A 22,455-nucleotide genomic window follows, 5' to 3' on the forward strand; every position below is an offset into this window, starting at 1 on the left:
GCAAGTTTGGTCAAAGTGTATGCCTTTTCCTTTTCAAATTAATCTCTTTTCAAAAATATCCACTAGCACCTCACTGCATACGTAGCATCCCAGCTCCTAATTCAAAGCGGGGAAGTATTTTCCTGAAGCCTGCTTTTCCCCCTCTCTGTTCTCCTTGGGAAAATCATGATTCCAATTAAAGAGGACAACAGTAATACTGACCCACAAGGTAACTGACCTAAAAACTATAAACCTGTATATAGTTCCAGGCTGCATCTTCAGCCTGATATGTACTTTGTAGTTGCAACAGTGCCCTAGGTGCCCTATGGCCCACCAAGTTTGGGGAGGGTGGTGCTTTCCAGACTGAGCCTGGGCAGACGCTGCGGAGCTCACCAAGAGAGGTGGGGGCAGGCCCACCCTCTTCTTTGTCCCCTTTCTCTCCCTCTTGACGCCCTTGCCCTCCACCCCACCACAGCACTCTCAGGAAAGGATCAGAATGCAGGATCTTTGTGTATTTCTTCCAGGGATATTTGCATTTAAGCCTTAATTCTAATTGCAAGTGAAAGGCTTGGTCCCCTGGGAAGGTGCGTTTCAGCATCTGCAGGCAGGTGGCTTAGCATCAGGGAGGCTGCTGCCAGTCCCATGGCCACCTGCTGGCTGTGAGGTAGTGAGGGAGGGTCAGTCCTTAGGGGGACTCAACATATGCACGCTGAAGAACACTGTCACACAGCCTGTGGGGTGGCACCAGGGTTGCTCAACCTCTACTGACATTTTGCAGTAGGTCCTGTACACTGTAGGAGGTTTAGCAGCATCTCTGGTCTCTCTCTACCCATCACCTGCCAGTAGCAACCCCCACGTTAGTTGTGACAACTAAAAGCATCTGTAGACAATGCCAGATCATCTTCTGGGGCCTCCACAAGTTGAGAACCACCAGGTTATGCTAGCGGTTTGTCATGCGTGGATCTGCGGAGGGACTGTGGTGCTCCAGCTGCATTGTTCCGTAGAAAGCCTGGATATGACAAAGCTGCCTTTATCTTGACACCCAAGCCCAGTTTTTCCGAAGGTCTTCAGGGGGCAGGCAGGGGAAACTGGGGTGAGCCACCCCCAACAGATGCTAACCTGTTGGGTCTCGAAATTTGACTCACTGAAGATGTCCCCAACCCCCTCCCCAATTCCTAGAAAGCAAAACATGTGAATGTGAACTTTGTTTTCCTTGGCCACATTTTACTGGAAGCAACAGAAACTTCTTAATGGGTTTGTGGCCCTCAAATGGTTTTTTAAAAATCTAACAGATGCTACTGGCAAACACTTAAGATCTATGGTGATGCTGGAAAGTTTCAGGACTTTTCTTCTGCAAGTGAGCGGGTAGCTGTGTTTGCTAACTGCATTCTTTGGCAGCTCCTCCCAGAAGATCAAAGGATCCTGCGGCTTTAACTGTATCTGGGCTGTAAAAACATGAGGGCACGTTTCAGGCAGGATGTATTGACGAGACACCAAGTTCAGCCCTCAGTTACTTCCCTCTTTTAGCCTGGCTTTAATAGTGATTCATGGTATGGGTGGGGGCCAATCTCTTAACCTTTCTGTGCCTCAGTATCCCCTCCTGAAATGAGACTAGTCATACTAACCTACCTCCTCTGATGTATTGTGAGGATTATAGAATAACACTTTTTAAAGAAAAAAGTGCAGTCTTTCATCTCTGGCATCTAAGTTAATGATTCCCATTCAGTGAATCAAACCTGTGAGGGGTTTCCAGTGTTCTCTGACCAGTGTCTTCCATCCATGCCTCCTTGTGACCAGGGCAAGGAGCTGCCTGGCTGCGAGCAGGTGAAATAGACCTTTAAGACAGGTCTCCTATGACCATAGAAATTAACACGCCATATGTTCCCATTCCCAGTGAGGCTTGTGTGAACAGGCCGCCTGTCAGCAATCTCGCTGCTAGGCCTCAAGGCCTCTGTGGGCGGAAACCCCCTTAAACCAAGGAAGGACATTAACCCAGGCCTCTGCCTTCTCTGTTACTTAAGTTCTGGTATCTAAGCGGTCTCTCAACCCATAGCTTGTCTCCTTTCTTTCCAAAGGTCTCTGCAGTGTGAGTGGGTTTGAAATCCAGTATGGACAGTGTGAAGAGATGCAACTGAGCTGAAGTCTCGAAGGCTGGTTGGGCTAGTGGGTCATCATGTCACTTTCAGATGACTGATAACCACTGGGGCTTCACCAGCACAGGCTACGCGGGTTGGGGGAGACCCTGGCTTTTTCAATGATTGACATTGACATCAGTCAGGAGCTGGGAGTTGAGACCTCCAGGAAAGTCTCGTCCGGAGCCATTGTTCTTCTCTCAAGGAGTGCAGTCCTGGGGAGGGCCCAGGGACTCGTGAGCCAGTGATGCAGGCGCTGCAGACCAGGCCAGGCCCTCAGGTAAAGCACTGAGGAGAGGTCAAAACCAGGCTTCAGGTTCGGGAAGGTGACTGCAGGCAACTGCTGTAGGAGGAATGTGTCAGGTACTTACCGGGTGAGACCCAGCCTGGGAAGCCTCTCCAGCTCCTCCCAGCCCTGGAAACTGGACATCCAGAGCCCCCGGCTTTCTCAGCACCCAGAGGAAGCAGGGAGCGGGCAAAGCAGAAAACGTTCAATGCATGATGTAGGATTGCTGCCTTGGCACTAAGCTGTTGTATTAAGCATGAGAGGTGTTTGTTTAACGTTGGCAAAGGGGTTTAACAAGAAACAAAAAAGCTTTGTGTCCTTGTTTTGGCCGTCGACAGAACTCCCATTTTCTTGCCTTTCTCTACCCCCATTTCTCCTCCTCCCTCCCTCTCTCCCACTGCACCCACTTTTGGTCACTGGTTGTTGGTATTTGGTGGCAGCTCTTGGTCCTGTTACTGTTGATGTTCCACTGAAAACATGGGGGGTAGGGGGGTGTGGTAAGGAAAGCAACTTTTTTCTAATTTTTGTATTGGTATCCACAAGCGTTTGTATTTTTTGAATTGCAAACACTGTGTTTTCTGGTCTTTGGGGGTTGGTTGAACTTTCTGTATCACCTTTTGGAAAACTTGAGTTTTACCACAGTCTTAAGCAGATTTGAAATAAATTCTTTTGACACTGCCAACAACAGAAAGACAAGGTGTGGTCTGTCATTACTGCTCGGCAGTAAGGTCTGCTATTTTCCCAGCTGGCCCTGACGGCCCACCAGACGGGGCAGAGGCTACAAGAGGGGAGGCCACCCCAGTCTCTCCCCCAGTGGGGCTGGAAATCGCTAAGTAGCAGGGTCATTGTGGTTCTGCTTTGTATGCCCAGGAATTTCAAGGTGATTACATGAGACTCTAAACTAGGCTGGGCACGGTGGTTCACACCTGTAATCGTAGCACTTTGGGAGGCCAAGGTGGGTGGATCACTTGGAGACAGGAATTTGAGACCAGCCTGGGCAACAAACAGATGATGAAACCCCATCACTACCAAAAATACAAAAATTAGCCAGGTGTGGTAATGTACCCGTAGTCCCTACTGCGCAGGAGGCTGAGGTGGGGGGATCACTGGAGCCCAGAAGTCAAGGCTGCAGTGAGCCATGATTGGCCACTGCACTCCAGCCTGGGTGACAGAGCAAGACCCTGTGTCAAAAATAAAATAGCCACTCAAGGTGGCTCACACCTGTAATCCCAGCACTTTGGGAGGCTGAGGTGGGCAGATCACCCGAGGTCAGGAGTTCGAGACCAGCCTGGCCAACATGGTGAAACCCCATCTCTACTAAAAAAAAAAAAAATACAAAAATTAGCTGGGTGTGGTGGTGCATGCCTGTAATCCCATCTACTTGGGAGGCTTAGACAGGAGAATCACTTGAACCCATGAGGCGGGGGTTGCAGTGAGCCAAAATCGTGCCATTGCACTCCAGTCTGGGCAACAAGAATGAAACTCTCTCTCTCAAAAAAAAAAAAAAAAAATAATAATAATAATAATAATAATAAAATAAAAAATAAAAATAAACCAGAAGGCCCCACCACAAACAGCAGGAAGGTCATAAAATTCATTTTTGCAAGGGATAATAGGGGTGGAGATACATAACAGTTAACATGCGGTTAAGGGCAATTCATGAGTGCAAAGTAGATCTTCCACGTAGAGATCTGCGGAAACATCCCAACAAACCCGTGAGCAGCAAGGAGCCTAACCTGCCCCTTCAGCCACACAGACCGAGACTAGACAGGCCTGAACCCAAACTCTGTTTTTTGCTGCCTTCTCACCTCATAATCCTCAAGAACAGCCATCTGACATAGCCCCTGATAGCCCCTAAGACCAGTTATCTTCAGGATTACCAAACGGACTCAGCTAGGTAGGAGACAGACACAGAGATGAGAGAGCAAATGTTTCTGAGGGCATGCTCTTGGGATCAACACTCAGGGAGGCCCAGAGATGGAAGCAGGATTGGATGGAGGGAGACACGGAGCACGATGCAGAACCAACGAAGGCCTCAGCCAACTGAACTCTGGAGTTCTCCTGACTTGGGATGAGAGGATTGAGCTTTCACAGTCTCCCACGGATCATTCATTGACTGTGAGTTCCCCTGGCAAGGGGATGAGGCAGTCCCCGCAGAGGGTTGACAGCTGAGGCCTGTTTTCCCTAAGCACTCGGCAGCTGAAGAAATAAGTCCTTCACTCCTGAAAGGGCATCTAGTGGGACATTACAGTGCCCACCACAACCCACCACAGTGCCACGTCTGTGTTTCACATAGTGTGGGGAGAAGCTCTTCCAGAATTGCACTGAGACATGCGTGTAAGAAGAAGATGAGCATGGTGGCTCACACCTGTAATCCCAGCACTTTGGGAGGCCAAGGCAGGAGGACAGCTTGAGCCCAGGAGTTTAAGACCAGCCTGGGCAATATGGTAAGATGCAGTCCCTACAAAACATTTTAAAAACTAACTGGGCGTGGTAGTGCATGCCTTTAGTCCCAACTACTCGGGAGGCTGAGCCAAGAGAACCACTTGAGCCCAAGAGTTCAAGGCTGCAGCGAGTTACGATCATGCTGTGGCACTGCAGCCTGGGTGACAGATCAAGGCCTTATGTCTAAAAAACTGAAAACAAAACAAAACAAACCAGAAATTTTTAAAAGTCCAAATTGTTACCATCATTGAAGACTTTTTTTTTTTTTAATGTGCTGCAAGCTTTGAGGAGTTGCTATCACTATAAGCATGGGCAGTATCATTAAAAACGTTAAGTATAGCTGCAAAAGTGATGGCAACTCCGATGAAAACAACATTCACTTGAACGTGGGTACAAAAATACGAGTTAAAATCATCTGTTGGCCGGGCGCGGTGGCTCAAGCCTGTAATCCCAGCACTTTGGGAGGCCGAGGCCGGTGGATCATGAGGTCAAGAGATCGAGACCATCCTGGTCAACATGGTGAAACCCCGTCTCTACTAAAAATACAAAAAATTAGCTGGGCATGGTGGTGCGTACCTGTAATCCCAGCTACTCAGGAGGCTGAGGCAGGAGAATTGCCTGAACCCAGGAGGCAGAGGTTGCGGTGAGCCGAGATCGCCATTGCACTCCATCCTGGGTAACAAGAGCGAAACGCCGTCTCAAAAAAAAAAAAAAAACACAAAAAAATACACCTGTTATTTAACCGTCACAGACAGACATGCTGCAAAAGTTGTATTTTATTTATATCACTTCTTACGAACTACACTTTGTATACATGGTAGGCTAAAAATTAAAACTGCTTTTCCACAAAACTGATAAATTACCCTATGCTTGGTTCTTTCATGATATTGTAACATGAAATCATTAAAAATATTATAAGGCAATTTAAGGTAAACTACTAGCATTTACGAAACAGTAAAGTTGTAAAAAAAATTGTATGACAAGCAAATGCACCAAATGCCAGTGAACGTGAAATAGGAGCAAAGCTTGCTGGAGAACATTAAAAGACACTGTTCAGTAGGTTCACTTCACATTCATGCTGCACTTGGCCTGATACGTTCAGCACCATGAAGCAGACCTTTCAGCAACTGGAAATGTTACTTCTGTTTGACTTTCTTTCCTTCGAAACAAAGCGGTCTGTGAAGCGTGTGGTAAGAACGATCTGTCTAGGATCTCACAGGGTCCAGTGTCACTGCAGCTGACTTGGCTGTTCCCCTTCCTTGTTGTATCTGATAGAGTACTTCATCTGGCCACTCTGGAAGAATTTATTTTCTTGATATCAACTGGGCTCAGAATCAATGTTCCATTTTTGAATTTTCCAACCTGTCCAATCCGTCCACTTGACAAAATACTGGGAGCGGACTTCTTCTTTTTGGATTTCCTACATTTAAAGTGAGAGAAAGGTGCTATAAATAGTTAAGCTTCAAACAAGCATCGCAGTACCACCAATCAGGCCACTGCAGTCTGGCCTGCAAATTCCTGGTCACATGCCACGCACACTCCTCTCCCTACTGCACCTTCCTGTGGTCCCTGAAACGTGCCACTGCCTTCCTGTCTCAGGGCCCTTGCACTGGTTCCTTCCATGAGGAATGTTCTGCTCCCAGATCTTTCCAGGTTGCCCCTCTTCTTTGTTCAGGTCTCAGCTCCAATGTCACCTCCTCAGACTAATTTCTCAGCTGACCCTCTCCCTGTGGTTTTCTTTCACAATGCTCTTTAGACCTCTCCACAGTACTTGCCAGTACCTGGTATCAGCTTACTTATCTGTTAGTATGTTTTGGGGTGTTTCTCTTTCTACAATGTAAGTTCCTCAAGGCCAGGAATATCTTTAGTGTGATTACAGCTATACACCAACACCTAAGGCACCCAAATGCCTGGCACAAAGAGGCATTCAATAGACAAGAGATCGGTGCCCAGAACAAATGACCACATACACGTGTATAGGAGCCCCAGAAAAAAGGCTAAGACAAAAAGAGTCCATTATGAAACAGTAATTCAAAGACAGAGGAAAAGGCACTTGAACCAAAGGTAAGAAACAAGTATAAAGCAACAAAGTCAACAACCCTTACTCATAACTACAGTGCTCTATCTTACATGGCGTGTCAAAGACCAGGCAATACAGACCCAGACTATGCTACTGTAGCAGCAGACTCTTAGAAATGTAAACTGCAGCTTTTCTTGGAAATGTAAACTGCAGCTTTTCCACTAGTCACCTGGAGCGTCTGGTTAAAGTGGGAGACTGGAGAAACTTCCTAATTCAGTTCTCAGGTAGTTGTTTGATCTTGGGCAGTTTACTAAATCCCACTTTGATTAGGATAAATGGGAGACAGTGAAGCACTCTAATGGGCTAGCAGCACCACATACATTCAAAGCATCCTTTTCAGAACTAATCAATAGGTTTATCCAGATCGTGCAACCCCAGGGCCTGATGAAATAAATCACTCACCTGTCTTCCTGTCCTCTCCTCTTCTTTTTCTTGAAAATATCTGTTTCTTGGACCTGATTTCAGAATTTAAGGTCATATACATATCAGTAATGGATAATGGGATTCAAAAAAAGGCAAGAGGTCTGTGACCAAAAGTCACTGAGATGCTACTTTTAATATTTTTTTCAAGTGGGCATATTAAACATAACAGTCTCAAAGTTTTATCCTAAAACCCTTTCAAGAATGAGAAAGGCTGGGCCTGGTGTGGTGGCTCATGCCTATAGTCCTAGCACTCCAGGAAGCCAAGGGAGGAGGATCATTTGATCCCAGGAGTTCAAGACCAGCATGGACAACACAGTAAGATCCCATCTCAGTTAAAAAGAAAAAAGAATGTGAATGCCTATTCCAGGTAAGACTAACAGTCTTACAATGAAAACTCAAATCTTTCCTTATAAGTAAAAGGTAGAAAGAGTAACATTTATTCCCCTTGTGGTTTTCATAGGCCCTTGTGTTCTACACAACATAAAACGCAGATCAAAGTAGCCTGCATTATCGGAACAGAAGCACTATAGTTTGGATATTTAACCCTCCAAACCTCATGCTGAAATCTGATCCCAGTACTAGAGAGTTGACCTTGCGGGAGGTGTTTGGGTCATGGCAATGGATTCCTCATGAACGGCTTAGTGCTCTCCTCAGGATAATGAGTGAGTTCTCCCACTGTTAGTTCCCACTTCCCATGACAGCTGATTGTTAAAAAGAGCCCAGCACCTCTCCCCGCTGCTGCCTCGCTCTTTCACGTCTCGCTCTTGCCATGTGATCTCTGTACACATGGAAGCCGCTTCAGACACTCACCGGAAGCCAAGCAGATGCCAGTGCTATGCTTCCTGTGCAGCCTGCAGAACCATGCCCCAAATCCACCTCTTTTCTTGATAAATTACCTATCATCGGGCATTCCTTTACAGCAACGCAAACAGACTAAGACAAGGAGTTTGCTATTTCCAAGCAAACTTTGCATGTAAGTATGCCAGATTACTTGGCTGGTATTATTAAATGTAGCTAACTTGAAGAAGTGGAGAGCAGGGCATCCTTTAATTCTGGTGTCTTCACTGCTCTCCAAGCAGTGGTTTCCAGCCTTCCACTGCAGCAAACAGCATCCATCTTTCCATTCTAGTTTAATAAAGAACAGACCATTACACCTACCAGTCTCTTTTCTTCCTCCTTTGCTGCCTTTTTTTCTTTAATTTGCTCCTGTAAAACCTTGTAATTCACATAACTCTTTTTAGGAGGCTGAAATGAAAGAACAAGGAAACATACCATCAAATTTTATTCTGCAATATCATTCCATGTCCCTCGCCCTGACTTGCCCTTGGCTTTCCTTGCTCTTGCTTTTTCTAAATGTTGTCTGGTGATGCACGGTGGCAGCAGCCCCTCACCTTAGCACCCAGCATGATGGCACGTTCCTGTTCCAGGATTCTCTCCTTTCCTTTTCCATAACCCGTGATCCCAAACCGGTGTACTTCTAAACGAGCCTGCGTACACAAAGCACAATCAGATCCAAGTGCATTCCAACAACTCCAGAGAAAAAAAACACATATTGTCAGAAGTAATGCATTTCAGATCCACTGCACTGTAATAATAGCACACAGGAATAATAACTCCACTGTTGTGTGGTTGAAGGAGCTCTATAGAGGCTCTCCTACCATATACCGTGTCTCACAACATCTTTCTCCCATTTTTTTCTTTGAGACAGGGTCTTGCTCTGTTACCCCCCGGGATGGAGTATAGTGGTGTGGTCATGGCTCATTGCAGCCTTGACCTCCTGGGCATGTGATCTCCTGCCTCAGCCTCCTGAGTAGCTAGGACTATAGGCACATACTACCATACCCAACTAATTCTTAAAAATGTTTTATAGAGATGAGGTCTCACTATGTTGCCCAGGCTGGCCTTGAACTCCTAGGTTCAAGCAATCCTCCCACCTCAGCCTCCCAAAGTGCTGGGATTACAGGTGTGAGCCACCAGGCCTGGCTATCTCCCATGTTTAATTTGGACAGCTGATGCAAAGAATTATCTCTACACAAAGTAATAACAGAGCCAGGATTGAATGCAGAGCTCTGTAGTACTTTAGGATGCCCTTTAAAACAAGCCATTGTCCATAAAGGCAGTAATATAAACTGAAAAGCACCTCTCCAAACACACACACTCACACTTAGAAACAAGATATAGCAGCAGCTTCAAACACAGACCCATGGTTTCAGAAGGAACAGAAAAAGCAATACCCACTCTTAGTAGTTGAATTACTTCTTCCCGTCTTTTTTCTTACACATTTTAAAAAACAGTACAACCACAGAATACACATATCCCCATACTTACCATTATATCAGTAGTGTTGTAGTCACAAAACCGTCATGTATTAAATGAGTATGTACTATTCAATCAAGTGAATGCAGACCAGGGATGGTGGCTCACATCTGTAATCCCAGCACTTTGGGAGGCTGAGCCAGGGGGTCACTTGAGGTCAGGAGTTCAAGACCAGCTTGGCCAGCATGGTGAAACCCCACCTCTATTAAAAATACAAAAATTGCCGGGCGCGGTGGCTCAAGCCTGTAATCCCAGCACTTTGGGAGGCTGAGGCGGATGGATCACGAGGTCAAGAGATCAAGACCATCCTGGTCAACATGGTAAAACCCCATCTCTACTAAAAATACAAAAAATTAGCTGGGCATGGTGGTGCGTGCCTGTAATCCCAGCTACTCAGGAAGCTGAGGCAGGAGAACTGTCTGAACCCAGGAGGCGGAGGTTGCAGTGAGCCGAGATCGCGCCATTGCACTCCAGCCTGGGTAACAAGAGCAAAACTCCGTCTCAAAAAAAAAAAAAAAATTAGCTGAGTGTGGTGGTGTACACTTATAGTCACAGTTACTTTGGAGGCTGAAGTGGGAGGATCACTTGACCCCAGGAGCTGGTGGCTGCAGTGAGCCAAGATCATGCCACTTCACTCCAGCCAGGGTGACAGAGAGAGACTGTCTCAAAAAAAAAAAAAAGTGAATGCAGTATGATTTGCTTAATCATTTTCCCAACCTTTAGACATGTAAAATATTCATTTTTAGATATCATAAAACTATTATTTTTTTGTCATATCAACATTTATACTACACATGTACTAGGAGCCCAAGAAAAGGTACTATAAATAGTTAAGCTTACATATAGTTCACATATTATAAATTTACAATAAATTTAATATAAACATATGTTTATAAACAAATACTGTAAATAAAGTTAATAAAAAGTATTTAACAATGTCAAAATACATACCTTTTCTAGGTTAAATTCTTGTATATCCACATCTCTCTCCAAAACACTAGTTCTAGTCTACTGAGAGAAAAAAATCTTATTAAGATCATCTGTTACTATATCATTATAGTATCTATCACCAAAAGAGTAGACATGTTTTAAGGAACCTGAAAGTGACCCTCTCAGACCCACTAGACTGGCTACTATGAAAAAAAAACAGAAAAAAAAGTGTTGGCAAGGATGTAGAGAAACTGGAACCCATGTCCTCTATTGGTGGGAATGTTTTACCACATCGTATAGCCACTGGGGAAAACAATGATGACCATTCATCAAAAACTTAAAAATAGAATTATCATAGGATCTCACAATTCCTTTTCTGGGCATACACCCAAAAGAACTGAAGGGAGGGTCTTGAAGAGGTATTTGTACACCTATATTCACAGCAGCATTATTCATAATAAACACAGAAGCAACTCAAATGTTCACCAACAGATGAACAGATATTTTTTAATGTGACATATACATATGATGGAATATTCCACAGCCTGAAAGCAGAAGAAATTTACGACCCATGCTATGACATGGATGAACCTTGAAGACATGATGCTAAGTTAAATAAGCCAGTCATAGAAGGGTATGTGCATGATTCCATTTTATGAAATACCCAGAGGAGTCAAATTCACAGAGACAGAAGTTAGAATGGTTAGCTGCCAGGAGCTGGGGGAAAGGGAATAGGGAGCTGGTGTTGAATGGGTATAGTGCATCAGCATTGTTTCAGCAAGCTGAAAAGTTATAAAATGGATGGTGGTGAGGGCAGCACAACACTGGGAATGTGCTCCACACCACTGAACTGCACACTTAAAAATGGCTAAAATGGTCAATTTTACATTCATGTATATTTCACCAGAATTTAAAAATTGAAAAACAGAAAGAAACCTTGAAACGATCCCAGACGGGTGAAACCCCTGGGCCCTGGAAAGAAACTGGCATACAAAAGAGAGGAGCAATGTCAGGGCTCTCCTAGTCCCTGCTATCTCCATCAGCAGCCACACAGAATACCTAACCCCCTGTTACCTTGGCTGTGGGGACATCAGGGCTGAGGGGCCGACTAGACCAAGGGACGGGAGAGCCCCTTCGTGGTAGCTGTGGCCCAGACACAAATAGCTCGGTGTCCTCATCCCTCTGTTAAACAGTTCACCAGAAACATCTTAGTTTTGTAGCTATTGATGTCTTTCTGAGAAAGGGTCTGAGGTCTAGATCTGTGTATGTAACAAACACAAACTTTTTGGAAAAAAAAAATTCTTGGCTCATTATTTCATAGATGCTGAGTCTCTATTAGCATGAACCACCACCGTCTAATTTTTATTTTTATTCATGGCTTGAAAATCACTTCAGTACATTATTCGTAATACATGACCGGATATAGAAACCATCGGTGGTCTCCTCGGTTTTCTTTACCCCGCTATTCTCTGCAGTAGGAGGCATTACTGCCTAAAGGCAATACTGGGTCCTCCTCTACTTCCAGGCACAAAGAAGACTCATGCTTCCCTGTCTGCTTGATGCTAGGCAGGCCTAGGTGGCTTTCCCTGGCCAAAAAACACAAGCAGAGGGGTGTGTGCCTACTTCCACATGGAACCCTTAAGAGCCCTTCATTAACTCCCCTTTCCTTCACTAAAGCAACTAACAACCCTCCAGACGACGGCACCGCATCATCCTGGGTCCTCAGATGAAGACGGTGTGGGGCAGGAGACTTGGCTCTGCGAATCCCAATGGCCATGTAACATAAGAAAATTAACTTTTGCCTTTTAAGCCACCGGGATGTAGGGATTATTGGTTATCAAATCACAGACTAACCTATCCCAACTAATCTAGCCTTGCTATCCCACACAAGGGAGAGGTGTATGTATGGAGATTTTGAGAACTTACATGCTGGGCAGGGAAGAAGGAAGAAAAGCTAGAAAAAGAAAGAACAGTTTGGAAGAAACCTGAGATGAAGGCAGGCAGTCCACCAGACTCAGCAAACCTGTCTATGGGGTGATGTAAGTATTGTCTCTTAACATAGCTTAGATTTTCTTTTTTTTAAATCTATTAGTTGGAGTGCCCAACCAACCTGTCTCCAATGAAAGAGTAGCTGCATAAGCAAATGCTCTTTAAAAAATGCAGACAGCTGTATAAATATTAAGAAGTTTGTTTACACCTTGATGAGTCTAAATCACTTCAACTAGATTACTTTCTTCCTAACACCCATCCAACACTGATCTACTCAGGAACAAGGAGTGTGGTGTAAAGGTAAGGAGCAGCACTGGAGCACGGAGGATTTCAGGGTGGAGCACCATGCAGTGGACCACAAGCATATTGCGGGGAATTGAGACCGTAACATGGGAGCTGCAAGAATCTGTGGAATGATCAAAGCTATCTGACAATAACTTTGGAGAAATGTCTCCATGTCTGGCAATGGCTCAGAGTCAGTGTACTTGTCCTGTGTCACTCAAAGGACAAAGAGATGAGCCTCACCTCACCTACGCTCTCTCTAGTATAGCAGTTTAAGTACACCGCGTTGAAGCCAGAAAGCCTGGGGTCTGAACCTGACCTTTGGCACTTACTTCAGCTCCATAATCCTTTATCTGGCATCCTTAGGGTCAGGTTCCAGCTTTAAAACTCAGAAGTCTTTATATTTTAAAAAGGCCAAACTGAATATACTGAGTATTACAGACCACTTACAGTAAGGTCCAAGGCGGTAACCCATAATTAATATTTCTGTGGCTATATCTAAGAATATTTACACCAAATGACAGGAGCAAAAATGATTTTTAAAAGCGTCATCAGGTTTTTCTGCCAAATAAATTTGCACCAATCTTAAAAGAAAAAAGATCAATCAAATCGTGGTTTCCAGAGCTCTGGGTGTTTGGAATTGCAGATATGGGGCTGTGGGGTTAATGTTTGACTATAGGCAAGTAACACAACCTCTTATAGACCTCAAGCTCCTCTGTAAAATGAAGACGGGTCCCAGGAATTGTGAGGACTAAGACCATAAATTAATGAATATAAATAAATACTCTCAGTACACCCCCAGTAATTATTAGCAGTTTGCTATATGCTCCGGGGCAGCCTCCATGTACCTGGGTCCCAGGATGCTAAGGTCCTTTCTGATCTACAGCACACTGTTGTATTATGTGTTTCTTATCACTTTCTTATCTAAGGCCACAAAGGAGGCTAAGGTTCCTGAAACAGAGGCAATGAAGGATTCATGTTAAGACCAAGATGGCCCAATGCTAGGTGTGAAGAAATGGCAGTGACATAGCCATAAGGGCTAAGCAACATACACACACACACACACACACACACACACACACACGTGTTAAGCTACATCTGATACTTTCTTTCCTTTTTTTTTTGGAGACGAGAGTCTCACTTCGTCCAGCAGGCTGGAGTGCGGTGGTGCAATCTTGGCTCACTGCAACCTCTGCCTCCCAGGTTCAAGCAATTCTCCTCCCTCAGCCTCCTAAGTGGCTAAGTAGCTGGGGGCACATGCCACCTGTAATTAACCTGGCTAATTTTTGTTATTTTAGTACAGACGGGGTTTCACCATGTTGGTTACGCTGGTCTCAAACTCCTGACTCTGTGATTCGCCCGCCTCAGCCTCCCAAAGTGCTGGGATTACAGGTGTGAGCCTCCGTGCCTGGGCTAATCTGACACTTCCATTGCTTAAAAGCGTTAAGTATTTTCTTTTTCACAGGCAGTCTTGCACCTATGAAAGAGTAGGTTCGCCTATTCACTTTTGAGATCACTCCTCATGCCTCTTGCTATTGCTCCCTTATAATCCATTCACCATATAGGAGCTACAGTGATCCTTTTAAAATTTAAATCAGATCACCTCATGCCCTTGCATGAAATTTTTTGGTGGCTCCTCATGTAAAGACTGAAGTCCCAAGGCCCACCACTGCCTGAGACCTGGCATTCTCCCCTCTGTTCTACTCCTGCTAGACTTCTTCCAGCTCCCTGAACATGCCAGCCCTCTTCACCCTCCAGCGTGTTGGCAAGACTGTTTTCTCTCTCCTTGGCTCACTCTTCTCTGCCCCGTTCACCAGCACCGTTTAATACAGCATTAGCCTGAATGGTACCTCCTGAGAGACCTTCCTGACCACTATATCTAGAGCAGGTTCTGCATGGTACCCCAGGACCCTAATTGTTTATAACTCCATTTAATTATATTATATTGTTCGACTACAAAGTAGATTGTTTAGTATACTCCAGAAGGGCAAAGGACTATTATCTTCTGCACTGCTCTATCTGCAAGGTCTGCAGACAGCAGGCACCCAGTAATTGGTGGAAGAAATAAAGGAATGACTATGTAATCTCTCAGTATTTCCAGTCAAATTACTTGTATAGTTACTACATTAAAAATGAGACATGATGGCTGGGCACAGTGGCTCTCACACCTGTAATCCCTGTGCTTTAAGAGGCTGAGACAAAAGGACTTCTTGAAGCCAGTACTTCAAGACCAGCCTGGGCAACAAAACAAGACCCCATCTCCACAAAAAATTTTAAAATGAGCCAGGCATAGTGGTGTGCCCTGTAGTCTTAGCTACTTGGGAGGCTGAGGCAGGAGGATGGCTTGAGCCCAGGAACTGGAGGCTACAGTGAGCTATGATCACGCCGCTGCACTCCAGCATGAGTGACAGAGCGAGACCCTGTCCCTAAATGTAAAAAAATATATATATAAATGGTGGCCAGGTTCCCAGATACACCCATGAAAACCTGCTTCAATGCACAATGCAGCTTAATCACAGGATTTATAGCACAAGTTCTGGAAAAATAAGGTCATATCCTGGGGTGAGGAAGGGCCAGCTGGATTGCTGTCCAACTCACCATTCCCTCCTTCGTTTCTCCAGCATTCTCTAAAGATGACCAGCTGGTGCCATGACTGGTCATGAAGGTTATCATTACCCATCATACATTTTTGCCACCCATGTCTGTTTAACTGTCCTACAATGGCTTAGAAGTTTTTAGGGAACGAGGGCACAACTATAATTTAGCATACTGCATAAACTCAGCAGAGATGGTGTATTCCAATGAGCACCAACTAGCTGACTCCTCTTTTAACTGGTGTACCCAGGATATGCTGTAAGAACTAGCATTATATTCACATGTATTTATTTCCACACTGCAATGTCAACACTCTAAGGTCATTTTATGGGTATATGTGTTTTTAATGTGTCTACCTTCTGTCTCCTTAATCAGGAGACATTTTCAAACAATACATTAAAAAAAAAAAAAAGAGGAAAGAGCAGAGCACCAATGACAAATGAAAAATTTCATTAAGGTCAGGAAGTTCAAAATGTAGAGTGAGCTGAGGGTCCTGAGAAAACCCAACTAGAATGCATAAGGGGTCGCTTGGAACTGGAAGCAACGGACAATCTGAGAGCCTGCCACAGATGTTCTATTACTAAGCAACAGAGAAATGCAGACTCATTCAATGCCAACTCTTCTGTCCTTTCTATTAAAAAGAAACTTTCCATTCCAGAAAGAAGAATACGAGGGAATGTAAGAGGAAACGGAAGTCTGAGACATTTGAAGAAACAAAAAAGAGGTGCCTAAACGCTTTATGTTAGTTTAAGTCTTCAAATGCCAAATTACATTGCAATGCAGCGCTTTCCAACCTTTTCACATCATGATACATACAGAAAATACCAGTGTTTGTAGGGAACACTGGGGTACTGGGAGATGGCCAGCTTGCGGGCTCTGTTGCCCCAAACACCAAGGGAATCCACTTCTCGGCCCTTCTGCAACAGCTCCCAGAGCTTCAGCATTTGGAACCTAAGAGTTTAAGAAGTTTACTTACCTAGAATCCTAAAATAAAGGTAGATATGGTTACAGATTCACTAATAATCTTTTCTCTTTTTTTGAGACAGGGTCTTGTTCTGTCATCCAGGCTGGAGTACAGTGACACAATCACAGCCGACTGCAGCGTCGACTTCCTGAGCTCAAGCAATCCTCTGGCCTCGGCCTCCCAAAGTGATAGGATTACAGGTGTGACCCACCACACTCAGCCTGCAGAATGCACTAAAGATCTTTGAGGAAGAGATGCCAGTAAGCCTGACAGGAAGTCCTCTCTGAATTTTAGAAAAGATTATCAGATGGCTTTTAAAACCATAAAGACAGACACTAACATGCATTTATACATACATAAAGAACAGTGCAAGCCAAACTATCTTTGCAGTGGTTGGAATTGTGGCCTCTAAAAACTTATGGCCATGACCCACTCCTCTTCAGAACCTGTGAATATTATCTTACTTAGGAAAGGATCTTTACAGTGTAATTAAACATCTCAAGAGGAGATCATCCCAGATTCAGGGTGGGCCTTAAAGCCAAGAGAAAGGCAGAGGGAAACATGAGACTCGGGCACACAGGGATGAAAGCCACATTAAGACGGAGGCAGAGATTAGAGTTATGCAAGCACAAGCCAAGGAAACTCTTAAAGCCACCTTCTGGTCAGAAGCAAAGAATTCTCCCGTAGAACCCTCAGAGGGAGCATGGCTCTGCCAACACCTGGCGCACAGAACTGTAAGAGAATACATTTCTATTGGTTTAAGTCACCAAGTTTGTGGTAAGTTGTTAGAGTGGCTTTAGAAACTAATACATACAATCCTCACTTCTTTGCTGATAGACAAAGGTTTGTAGAACATGGGGATGTTATAGAAACGGAATATCTAGATTTGAGCAATGAATTTGTCAAAGCCATTATGATATTCTCGTGAATAAATGAATTAAAAATATTTGGAGAAGTAACCACACCTCCCTTGAGGACTGAATTTTTTGGGTCAGATTTACAAGTTCAGTCTGAAAAAGATTACTGCTCAGAAAATTCAAATTGCTTTTCCTTCAGCCTTGTTTTTCCTTGAGAGCAAGAATTTCTACATATTTTGTTCACTGCTATATCCCAGTGCCTACAACTGTGGCTAGCACACAGCAGGAATGCCAGAAAGAATTGCTCAAAGGGTTAACTCAGCAAGCCTGTGTTTATCAAACCCTGTACATTCCCAAGAAAGTCCTATTTTCATGACTGGCAATTGGCTGGCTCCTGAGAATTAAGCAATTAGAATATTCTGCCTCATCAGAGTGTTTTTGCATCCCTGAGGTCTTAAGCCACCGCTGTAATAAGTTTGCCCAGGTAGTTTATACTAGCAATGTGACTGATTGGGAATACCTGCTTTTTTCTGGAGGGTTAGAATTTGAATAACCAAGGTCAGCCTGCAGGCCTACATGACTGATAAGAGCTATATGCTGAGTCCTGGGTCCTGTGAATCCTTCTGGGAAATCTGCGGGCCTGAGGATAGTCAGGCATTCCTGCCACAGTCTAAAACGCTATTCACCTAATAATACAACACCAGGGGTTTCACCACATACATTTAAGCTAACCAACTCATTACCTGTGTGCTCTTGCTATGATCTGGCTTCAGTTTTCTTTTTTTATTTCTGCTGTGAAATTCTACCACTTCTACTTGTTCCCTATGGTTCTCTAGGGAAGAGGGAGGAACTGCAGGAGCGAGGATCTCTGGTCCTGAAGAGGGACCTGTGGGGGTGCCAGCAGGAGCACAATGCAGCTCTTCTCTGATTTCCTTGAAGAAGCTTAAAGCGCTCTTCCTCTGGCCTCTTATGAGAGAACCAGGTAGGGGAGATGGCTCTGCTGCCAAGGCCGTTGCACCCTCCACATCTCTCTTCTTGTTTTCCCTTTTCTTCAGGATCTTCTTCTGTTCTGTTTCACCTTCCGTCTCTCCTGTTTGTTCAAACACACGAAGGAAAACAAAGATTTTCAGTTTTAGCTACCATCAATATCATATGAATGTACTTGTACATATTCCACGGCTATATGCACCCAGAAGCACACACAAAGAAACTATTTTTTTCCTTTAAGTAGAGTGTATTTGCAAAATGCGTAGAATCCAAAATGTAGTCATCTTTTTCTAGGTAACTGCATTTATGTCTTTGACCCATGTTCGCACAATCACTTTTAGTCCCTACCTTGGTCCTTACTCAAAGTGTCATCACAGCGATAGTCTCCAGGGCTAGTAATCCCAATGGGCTTTACACTAAAAACAGCAGCCACTGCAGCCACTGTTTCTTTTTAACGCTTTCTGAGTTACAGGAACATGGAATAGTCTTCCTATTTTCTTTCACAGTTAAGAATTAAGGTGAACCCAAGACAACTGGCTCAATGTGAATGCCTTTGTTTTCTACTAAATCCTCTTATCTACTCTATATTTCACCTGTTCAAACTCTGACCAGTCACTTGAAAGTTCTAACCAGAATCCTACATTTCCTTATTCACATACATGACAAATACCACAAAGCTCTCTACATTACTAGCTGTTGATTTACGCTTGCAACTATTTGCTTCATCTTTTACACAATAAACATTGAAAAGCCAACTAACCTTTGGCATTAAGAATATAGATATGAAAAGACACATTCAATGCCTTCAGAGCTCCTACCATAACTTTCAGCCTGTAACGACATAAACTATAGTAGGGGCACAGAAATGCTAGTTAAAGAGTGGGGTCTGGGGCTAGAATCATAACCCAGGCTCTGCAAAAATTACCAGTTATACAACCTGCATCAGGTTTCATTAACTTCTAGTACTTGTTTCTACACTTGCAATCATGGGATTCATGACAAGTGTCTATTTCATGAAGCTGAAAATTAAATGAGCAAATATATGAAAAGCATGTGGTAGATGACAAGTTCTCAATACTTTTAAGTATGATTCCTACTGTTTAGGTGAGCTTAGAATTTTCAGCAGTTCCAAAATAAAAAATAGCTTTTAAAATATCGCGCCACAACTTTAAGAAATGTGTTTTGTCCTGAAATCTAATGATTTTATTTGGTACATGTGCAAAGGGTGTCACCTTCCCCCGGGCAAAGTATGGCACAGTCTTCCCACTGACATGCCATGAGACTTTAATGGGCTCTTTTACTTTCCTTTTCCCGCATCAAGATAAAGAAAGGAGAGTAAAAGGTCAGCACACTTGTTTGAAAAAAAGAAAGAAAGAAAGAGAGAGAGAAAGAAAGAGTTGTGAAAAGGACAATTGGCAAGGACTATGAAGTCCCTGTCAAGGAACACACAAGAATGAAACTGATGAACTACCCAAGAGGACCGAGGCCCCAGAGCGAAATGACACCATCGAATGAGGGTCAGGTAGGTCTCTGCGGGTGGCATGGGGAAAGGGGATTTCCCAGAGCTCAGGAAAACATGGAAATGTGGGCTACTTCGAGAGTCCAAGGTCTTGGTTCTTCCTACAAGCAAGTACGATAGTCCCCACACTTGGAAACGAGTTGGAAAGTTTGATGAATAATGTGTGATGGAGAAATGTGTTCTGCATCCGCTACTGGAACCACGTGGGACGAAGTGAAGGATGCTTGACATGCAAGAACCTTCAGCCTCAAAGTAGAGGCCAGCCCAGGACCGGCTGCACAGGACACCTTCGTTCCTCAAATCTGCTCTCCACGTGGGCTCCTGGGACCCTCGCACTCACCAAAGTCGTAGAGGTTCTGGAGCAGAGCGTCCAGAAGTGTCGGAGAACTGGAAGGCGTGGCGGACCCCGGCCCTTGCTCCAGCGACATTGTGGGGTCCGCCGAAGAATCACTCCTCATTCCGTGGCTCAGCGCCCCGACTTCCGGGTTCCGCGTCTGCACGCATGCGCCACAGGGCCCTGCGCGGCTTCCGTCCTGGCTAAGATGGCGGCGCCCGGGGTCCTGTGGAGCGGCCGCAGAGGGTGCCGCCGCCCCAGGCAAAGTGGGGCCGTCCTGCGAGAAAGAACCGCCCCCAGCAGCAGCAGCACCACCACCACAACCGTTTAGCAAAGAATCCCAGACCCCGCCCGGGACGGCAGCCGCACCATGGAGTCTTCCAGTTCATCTAACTCTTATTTCTCCGTTGGCCCCACCAGTCCCAGCGCTGTCGTGCTCCTCTACTCGGTAGGCACCCAGGGAAAAGAGGCCCCGAGATGAGCCGCGCGAGATAGGACCCCTTTCTCCCAGTTCTTCCTTCTTCCGGCTCACGACCCTTGCCCAAAAGAGCTGGTTCCTGGGCTCCCGAGCGGGGGTTAGTTGGTTGGGTTGGTTTCCAAGACAACGGTGTATCGCTGTGTGTCTCTGTGTGTGCATGCTTTTAGAAGTTTCTACCGATTACGGTTCCTTTGGTTCCTTTCCACTTGTTCCTTATCTTTCTGTCAGGCCCTGGGCCTTCAGAAAGCTCCTGGACACAGGAATGATGGATGAGAATTGGAGTCTCCCCATCTCTAGCGAGAGCGTGTCGAGCTACCTTTTGGGCAAACCTGAGAAACCTGCGGGTCTGACCCGCCCTGAGATAGTCTGTGGCTCTGCACTCCGCCCTTGGCTGATGTTACATTCCTGGGAGTAAAGCACTTGTCTTGTATGTAGGGATAGAGTTTTAAACACTTTAATGTAGCAAGATTTAGAACTTCTAGGCATTTTTATTGCCTGTTTTATCTTCCAGGCATTATTGTACCTTTTCCACAAATCATTTTGGAGGACGGCAAGCGCCACCCAGCTTCTCTCCTGCTTGCCTTTTTCATCCCAACCCCCTGTTTTAACGAGTCTTTTTTGCTGACAGATGTTGGTCACCCACTGTTTTCATGAAGAAATTATGTGATGGAAGCTTTATAGCTTTCACGATTGCACATTCCTGGGGTAACTGATTTGGTTTTTGTTTGTTTCTTGTTGTTTTTAAACATGAAATTAGTTTTTAGCTACTTTAGGAGGAAATAAAAGAATACAGTTTAAAGCATATTAGGGGTCAGGCTTGATGGCTCACGCCTGTAATTCCAGCACTTTTGGAGGCTGAGGCGGGTGGATCACCTGAGGTCAGGAGTTCGAGACCATCCTGGCCAACATGGTGAAATCCCGTCTTTACTAAAAAATATATATATAAATTAGCCGGTCGTGGTGTCTGGCACCTGTAATCCTAGCTACTCGGGAGGCCGAGGCAGGAGAATTGCTTGAACCCGAGAGGCAGAGGTTGCAGTGAGCCGAGATCACGCCACTGCACTCCAGCCTGGGCAAAAGAGCGAGATTCCGTCTCAAAAAAAAAAAAAAAAAAAAAAAATCATATTAGCATGTCGTGCTTAGTGTCCCCTTTTGGCTTAAATATAGTGTCCATTTGTGCAGAAGGTCAAAACAGGGATGACACAAAAGAGCAAGATAAACACCCCAGTTTCTAAAGAGAATATGGCTACTTTCAAATTGGGACATCAATATTCTTTGGAACATGGAGAAACTTCTGTTCCTTCTGTATCAAGAACTTTCAGTATCTGATTGCTAACTGCCTAGTTCTCTAAAGCTTATCGTTCAAATCGCTCTCTTCATTGATCTTCTCGCCCCACAGTTCTGTGGTGGACGTACTTTAACTTTGTTTTCTGACTCTGCTACTCCAGAGCAGGGTTGAAGGGAAGAGGGTTGCTGTGGAGATCCACCTTTTAACGTGTAGCTTTTTCAGCTTTCAATTGGTTTGTGAATTGGCTGGAATTTTCCTTTTGTGCATTAAAGGAAGGAGTTGGGGTTTTTTGTTTTGTTTTACTTCCCGATTCGCCAATGATTCTTTAATAAGACTTGAGTCTACTTTTTCATGTGAAAAACTATGGCAGTTGGATATGGATAGCCTTTACTTCCATGGTAACCTTACTCTTTCTTAGTACTTCAGGCTGTTTTTATTTCCCCACATACACTGTTATTGTGTAATACTCTGCAAAGTAGCACTTTAGAAATATTTAAGATACAGCTGATTACAACAAACATTAGGAGTATATACAGTATCTTACTCATTACTCTCAGGTTCTAAGATACAG

The 22,455-nt window shown here is 44.6% G+C and overlaps 2 protein-coding genes across 2 annotated transcripts in view; one reads left to right on the forward strand and one right to left on the reverse strand.

Moving 5' to 3' along the window:
- Positions 1-5,603: 5,603 nt before the first annotated feature.
- On the reverse strand, positions 5,604-20,294 carry FSAF1 (40S small subunit processome assembly factor 1). Its single transcript, XM_003940779.4, has 7 exons — positions 20,125-20,294; positions 18,022-18,368; positions 10,613-10,669; positions 8,737-8,832; positions 8,504-8,590; positions 7,325-7,377; positions 5,604-6,262 (listed from the first exon to the last, which is right to left on the reverse strand). The coding sequence occupies exons 1-7, from the start codon at positions 20,240-20,242 to the stop codon at positions 6,124-6,126; spliced, it is 897 nt and encodes a 298-aa protein (XP_003940828.3). The 5' UTR covers positions 20,243-20,294; the 3' UTR covers positions 5,604-6,123.
- GNPAT (glyceronephosphate O-acyltransferase) overlaps positions 20,295-22,455 on the forward strand; it is a 33,299-nt gene continuing 31,138 nt past the window's right edge. The window contains exon 1 of the mRNA XM_003940776.4: positions 20,295-20,566. Coding sequence (XP_003940825.2) covers positions 20,489-20,566 — 78 coding nt within the window. The 5' untranslated portion in view covers positions 20,295-20,488. The remainder of the gene's footprint in view (positions 20,567-22,455) is intronic.

The sequence above is a fragment of the Saimiri boliviensis genome, chromosome 14 (genome assembly GCF_048565385.1).
Source record: "Saimiri boliviensis isolate mSaiBol1 chromosome 14, mSaiBol1.pri, whole genome shotgun sequence".
NCBI lineage: Eukaryota > Metazoa > Chordata > Mammalia > Primates > Cebidae > Saimiri > Saimiri boliviensis.

Excerpts from the sequence above, each read along its gene's own strand:
- FSAF1 (XM_003940779.4), bottom strand. The coding sequence starts at position 20,242 with ATGAGGAGTGATTCTTCGGCGGACCCCACAATGTCGCTGGAGCAAGGG. Across the intron at positions 18,369-20,124 it reads CCAGAACCTCTACGACTTTG|GAGAGACGGAAGGTGAAACA; the intron begins GTGAGTGCGAGG and ends TTGAACAAACAG. Across the intron at positions 8,591-8,736 it reads CCATCATGCTGGGTGCTAAG|CCTCCTAAAAAGAGTTATGT; the intron begins GTGAGGGGCTGC and ends CTTTCATTTCAG.